This window comes from Pundamilia nyererei, unplaced genomic scaffold (assembly GCF_000239375.1).
Source record: "Pundamilia nyererei isolate P.nyererei 1_Seehausen unplaced genomic scaffold, PunNye1.0 scaffold00062, whole genome shotgun sequence".
Taxonomy (NCBI): domain Eukaryota; kingdom Metazoa; phylum Chordata; class Actinopteri; order Cichliformes; family Cichlidae; genus Pundamilia; species Pundamilia nyererei.
This window is the reverse complement of record NW_005187463.1, coordinates 2,983,829-2,989,993: the sequence shown is the minus strand read 5'-3', so window position 1 is coordinate 2,989,993 and position 6,165 is coordinate 2,983,829. Positions and strand designations below refer to the sequence as shown.

The window sequence follows — 6,165 nt, the reverse complement described above, 5'->3', positions numbered from 1 at the left end:
TTATAAGGATCACACTTCACAAGCAAAACCAGACCACAGTGAACAGGTGGAGGGGTGTGTGTGTGTTTGGGAGGGGGTCAAGCAGTATTTCCAAACATTTTGTTTAGTCCTCCTGATGGACTAGAGCGAAATTACTACGTGTCAGACAATCAGCCAATCACAGACATAGAAAGCACTTCGGGGGAGGGGGGGGGTGTCTAAACCGTTCAACGCTCACGTTTTTGTGTCAGGACACTTTTCTGACATCTAAGGATTGAACGAACGTGAGCAGAAAAAGTCAGCCTTCTTGTCCAATCAGAGACGGACGGGTGCGACACTGAAGCTCAGACAAATAGAACTATAAGCGTCTGTGGCACTTTGATATGGTTCTGGTGACCGTTCCTGTTGTCATGACAACATTTTCTTGCCCTTACCAGCCCCTGAGAAGCTCTTGTGTTGCCCAAGATCATTTGCGCGCCTACACCTGGAGTCCATGCTGGTCCAATGAGCTGTGGTTTTAGTATCCAGTCACATCCAAGCACACCCTCATTAAACCCTCCCTGCAACCTATGCAGTATCTACTGAAGATATCCAGGGCACCGGACAGTTTGTTTTTGGACAAGCAGTAGAGAAAACAAAGAAAAATTACATTTTTTTTATATACTTTTTTTTTCCATTTTTAGATAAAACTACAATAGAATGGTCAAAAGTTTTAACGGTGATCTTTTGCTCCTTTTTAAGACAAAAAAAGTTATGTACATCAACATTTACTGTACAGGTTTCTGTTGAGGACAAAAGAAAATGAAGGAGTAAAAGAAAATCAGCATACACCAGAAATGTGTGTAGCAAGTGCTGATAAATGATCAGGGCCTTTTTTTTTTTTTTTTTTTTTTTTAAACTGGAAAAAGGAGACGATGAAATAGAAGGACAGCATGTTTTCCTCTTGTAATGTGTAGATTTCTAAACACAGAGTTAAGAAGAAGAAAAGAAAAGAACAAAAACCTGCTGCTTTAGTTCTCGTGTCATATCTCCGAGACTGCGGGAGGGGGGTTAAACTCCCCTCTGGCTGTGAGTGTGTGACAGCAATGGCCGAATCCCCTATCCACTGGCAAGACTGTAATCTCCAAGTCTGAGGTGAGGTGTCTGTGCTGCTTCACGCTTCAGACTGACTGACCTGAACGCCGCCGCCTGTCCCTGTGTGAAGTCACGTCCTCGGTGTTTGACTTGACTTAAAGCTCCTCACCTCGGTTATCTGTGTGAATCCAGTCTTTGTTGGCAGTTCAAGCTATATGGATTCTGGCCTTTTCTGTTTCTTTCAGCCTTTTGGCCTGTTCCTCCGACGATGGCGAGTGGGGTCTCTTGGAGGCTGCTCCGTTCAGAGGGTCGACTACTCGACTCACTAGCGTGGGGATGGAGCTGCCGATGGGAGGCACCACATGTTTGGATGTCACATGTTCTACAGAGAGAACGATTGGGACAGAAATGGTGAGTTTTTCCACTAGCCTTTGTATTATATCTTAGCTTAGCATGTGCTAACAAACTAATGGAGAAATTATGCAATACATTTGGATCTTCATTAATGGATAAGATAAAAAAAAAAATCACTTTCTTATATACACACACAATACAATCTAATAGATCACAAAGAGTAAAATCTTACTTGACCAACTCAACATCGTAAAGGAAAGCAAAACAAAGCTCTGCTTTTACTTTAAAATGATATGGAAAATGTGGTGTTTAGTGGGGCAAATCAGAAACGCAGCAGGTCGCTAAAGAACACCTGTAGTGAGCAGCACTGCAGATGCACCAGTGTGGTTTGCGATTAGCAGCACTGACGCGTCACCAAAGTCGACAGCTGAGCGGCGCGATGGAAAAAACATCTGAACTAATGTAGTGTGCATCACTCAGAAATGAGTGCAAGATCACCGTTCTGGAGGTCACAATTAATTCTAGGACAGCTGCTGGTAATGTAGGCTGAGGTGATGGTTACCATTTAAAACAAATGCTGTGCTGTAGTGCGGCTTTGGGGTTTGTTACTGCGTTTGCTCCAGCCATTACATGCTGGTTCATAAGTATTTTGTCGAAAAATCTTTAATCCAATGCTACTGCGAGCTGAAAAATAAAAGAAGTGGTTGAAGTTGCCTAACCTCATTTTTTTATCTGATTAAAAAGGTTGATCTTTTTAAAGGAGTTGTTCATTTTACTTTAGGGCATGTCTTTGATCCAAGAACCAGGGTTGCTAACCCTGATAACACACATCTGGGTTATTTAGCTCTTTAACATAAATAAATAAATAAATAAAAGCACAGGAGAATTTGATTACAGAAGCTTGATTAAATGATTTGATGCAATTGATGATATATGACCCTATTAATTCTTTGATATTCCACAGGCAGCAGTATGCCATGAGTGTTTTTCAAACAGGTGTCGGATTGTTCTGCCGACCTGTAAATGACCAGATCGCAGGGTGATTAATCTCTTGTCCTTTTAAAGTAAACAAGAAAGGTAAATATAGTCTCTGATAACTGACAGGACGCAGCAGTGACTTTACTACAGGTTTATTAAAAAAATAAAAATAAAATCTTATGGACATCGCTGCCATTTGTTTGTTGATTGTAATTTATTAGATTTCCAATTAATGATGTGCAGTTTTATGAAAAGAAGCTATTGAAACAGATACTCACTTGAGCCAATCACAGGAATGGACATGCCCTTTTCCTCGCTGGCAGCAGGAGCGTCTGTGGTGAGGGCGTCCTCAAACACGGGCGGCTTGGGAGGTGTGATACTGCACAGACACGTTGAAAAACAAGCAGGACAACACATACAGCACATCAGAATTGCATCAGTGAAAGCAGCACTTTCAACTACTAAATGTGATGGGAGAAAAACTCCATACATACAAATAACTGATGAAACTCACTTGTGGCGGTTGAGGGCCAGTTTAATGGAATTTTTCACAACACGACAGCTGTTACTGGCAGGGAGAGGCGAGGAGGCATCAGGCAGCTCCATGCTGGGAAGTCTCTGAGGGAGGAAGAACAACAGCAGTGTTAGAAATCACCTCAAGTCTTTTAATAAGTGATTTAACAAGTAAAGATAAAGAACTTGCTTGTGTTCTTGAGGTATCGATGGTTGGAATGGGCTTTGCCTTTGATCCAGCAAGAGAAGTCTAACGAAGAGAAAATGTAATTTGTTTTTATTGCTTTACATTACTGAGAAAATCCTTTATTATTAACAGTTAACAGAGGCAGACACAGCAGCAGTAACACCTACAATGCTGGATGCTTCTCCGTGTGTTTGGGGGTCAGACGAGGGTGGATATGGTTCTTTGAAGGCAGCGTCATCATTTGACACCACCTGCAGCAGCAAAACACAACAGTGTCAGCATCTGGTCCATTCTTTTAAATATGTCAATAAGTTGTCCAAATGCTTACGTCTGTGTTTTTTGGCCTCTTGGCCGGGTCCTCTTGTGTGGGCGAGTGCGGTCTCTTGGAAGGAGCTCCGTTGACTGAGTCCTCCAGGCCGTTGGGCTCCTCTTTGGGGCTGCTGGTGGCGGTAGGCTTTGTGCTGCTGGTGATGGAGCTGCTGGCTGGTGGGGAAGGAGGCTTTGCTTTAAGAGGAGGTTCTTCAGGATGTGGAGGTGATGGAGTTGGGAAATCGAAAGAGGACATGTTAGAGACCAACTTAACAAGTGCACAGTAACACTTTCTGCATTTCCTTAATTAAAGTATTGCAGTTTAAATCGACATTTCTGTTAGGAAGCAAAGTAAAACATGCATTATACACAGTCCCTGTGTGATTTTATTTTAACTCACTTGTACCAATAACAGGGATGGACATGCCCTGGTCTTTAGCTGCAGCAGCAACAGGAGCAGGAAGAGGAGCAGCAACAGCAGCAGGAGGAGCAGCAGCAGGAGGAGCAGCTGCAACAGGTGCTGGAGAACCCTCCACAAAAAGCTGCTTAGGAGGACTGACGCTGCAAAATGAAGAGCAGAAAACATGACAACAATTTGAAGACAACTGTATTCATGAGGTAAAAGGGGATTAGGAAAAAAAGGACAACACTAACAGTAAAAATTACAAGTAGTGCATCATACCTGTCGTCTGTGTCAGATGTAGGCTTGGAGGGTTTGCTGGGCGGGGAGTTAAAGGGAGTCCCTGAGTCTGTGTCTCTGGAGCTGTCCAGGTGACTGCTGTCGAGGGAGAGCCGCTTAGAGCTGCCACCATTAGAACTACGGTTCAACTCTGCTATGCTCTGTGGGAGGACAGATTTGTTAAAGGAGGAGAACAAACCTAAAAACAAGACAAGCATCGCAGAGCAACATCTTACTCTCTTTTTCTTCTGCACCACTTCAGGAGGCAGGTACTGATGGAGCTGCTTCTTCTTCACATGTGTTGCTTCAATCTTCATCCCATCCTTCAGCATGTTGATGTTGTTGGCTTGTCTGTACACTGATGTGCACAATGTCACGTTAACATTGACAGGACAGACAACGTGTACAGGTGTATATAAATGTTTGTTAAACATATAAAAATCATACAAATAAGCTCCGGTCATTTCTGCCAATTTACTCAGTGAAACACCTGAGATGTATCTGTGGTATGTTTGTGTCCTTTTTTTAATGTTAAAACTCCATTTACACTAAATGTAACAACATAACTACAGCAGCAGAAGCGCACAACCTACACACCACTATAAACCACAGTAAATGATTGATTGTTAAAGTTGCAAAAACTAGTGTTTTTTAAAATTTTTTAATAACCATAAAAAACCAAACAAACCCAAAAACATCTCCCCCCACTTTACTTTGCCGTCAGCCCATTTTCAGTGGAGAACTGAACTCATCACCTGCGCTTTTGAAAGCCACCAGATTTGTTTGACTCATACAGAAACTTTACGTTTCAGAGCTGTATGTTACTCAGCCGCACGAATGATTCATCACACTGTGTGAATCTGAGTAGTAGGACTCAAAAGCCTAGCTAAAAAAAACAAAAAACAATCTACTTGTGTATTCTGGAAATAAAACGACTGTTTCTGTGTGGATAGGATGGAGACAGTGTGTGTATGCTCTGTTGGGAAGGACTGCCGTAAGATATGGTGCAGCAGTAAAAACATTTTTTGCTTTCGCTTCGGTACCATTACTCTCTTCAGCTTTTGCAAACTGCGGACATAGAAAAGACTATAAAGACTAAGCACAACACGGACATCTCATAGGATCCCTTTAAAAAAACCCTCAACAACAAACATCTGAACTAAACCTTTGGAAAAAGGAGCTAAAATGTTTGGAAAGGTATTTTCTGCAGCAGTTCCATTCAGTTCATTTATAAACTCACCTGCTTTCCCTGATATATACACTAACGTAGAGCACATGTTAATGCTGAAAAAAACAAAACAAGCCATTGTCCTTTTTCCTAGAATGTTCGAAAAGATTTAGCAGCAATTTTTCCTTCAGCTCATTTAAAACGCAGAGTGAGGTTAGACCTACCAGTGTCTGTGAAAGACTGGATGTCATATGTCAAGTCTATGTTCACACTCTCTGCATTCTCCACCTTCTTAAAGATGATCCCAATAAACCACATTGACACAAAATCGTTCCTGTTGGAGAAAAACACAAAAAGAGCACGCTCCCTTAGAATATGTCTCGATGTTCTGGTTGAGCGTCTGTGGATGAAGCTGGACTCACTCGTTCCGGTTCTCTTTAGATCCTGGGAATGACTGGGGGTTTACATGAGCCAGGGTAATGTACTCGTTCCTCTCCAGGTTTCCCACCAGAACACGGATCTTTGACTCCACCAGGCCGATCCTGGGGAAAAAAAACAAACAAACAAAAAACAACAACATTAAGACGTGGTCAGGGAGGGTACACCACAAGGCTGTGCTGACAGGCAATGATGTCATCGATCGATGATGGTCACAGTTAAAGGTAATACCTCACCAATCAAGGTGATTTTTATCTATACTTATCTGATGCATGAGAGCCGCATTAAATTCAACCTACAAAGCTGCAGATTCCCGTCAATTCTTCACAGATAACTTATGCTTGCAACACAGCGCGCACACATCTACACTCTGACTCCTGCGTGCTCTGAGGTTGGCGTGTATGTGACGCGGCAACACTGATTCATCAAATAAGAGAAAACAGGAGAATAATTCTGACTGCTCAGCCTTGATTACACTTTCCGCGT

At 42.4% G+C, this 6,165-nt stretch overlaps 1 protein-coding gene across 1 annotated transcript in view; it reads right to left on the bottom strand.

The window, feature by feature from the left end:
* Nucleotides 1-861: 861 nt before the first annotated feature.
* The window catches only part of papolg (poly(A) polymerase gamma), a 16,478-nt gene continuing 11,174 nt past the window's right edge, over nucleotides 862-6,165 (bottom strand). Inside the window, exons 14-24 of the mRNA XM_005735135.2 lie at nucleotides 5,664-5,783; nucleotides 5,466-5,575; nucleotides 4,310-4,431; nucleotides 4,077-4,234; nucleotides 3,795-3,955; nucleotides 3,414-3,604; nucleotides 3,253-3,336; nucleotides 3,089-3,148; nucleotides 2,900-3,003; nucleotides 2,664-2,764; nucleotides 862-1,435 (exon numbers count right to left, since the gene is read on the bottom strand). Of these exons, the coding sequence (XP_005735192.1) occupies nucleotides 1,260-1,435; nucleotides 2,664-2,764; nucleotides 2,900-3,003; nucleotides 3,089-3,148; nucleotides 3,253-3,336; nucleotides 3,414-3,604; nucleotides 3,795-3,955; nucleotides 4,077-4,234; nucleotides 4,310-4,431; nucleotides 5,466-5,575; nucleotides 5,664-5,783 (1,387 nt within the window). The 3' untranslated portion in view covers nucleotides 862-1,259. The remainder of the gene's footprint in view (nucleotides 1,436-2,663; nucleotides 2,765-2,899; nucleotides 3,004-3,088; nucleotides 3,149-3,252; nucleotides 3,337-3,413; nucleotides 3,605-3,794; nucleotides 3,956-4,076; nucleotides 4,235-4,309; nucleotides 4,432-5,465; nucleotides 5,576-5,663; nucleotides 5,784-6,165) is intronic.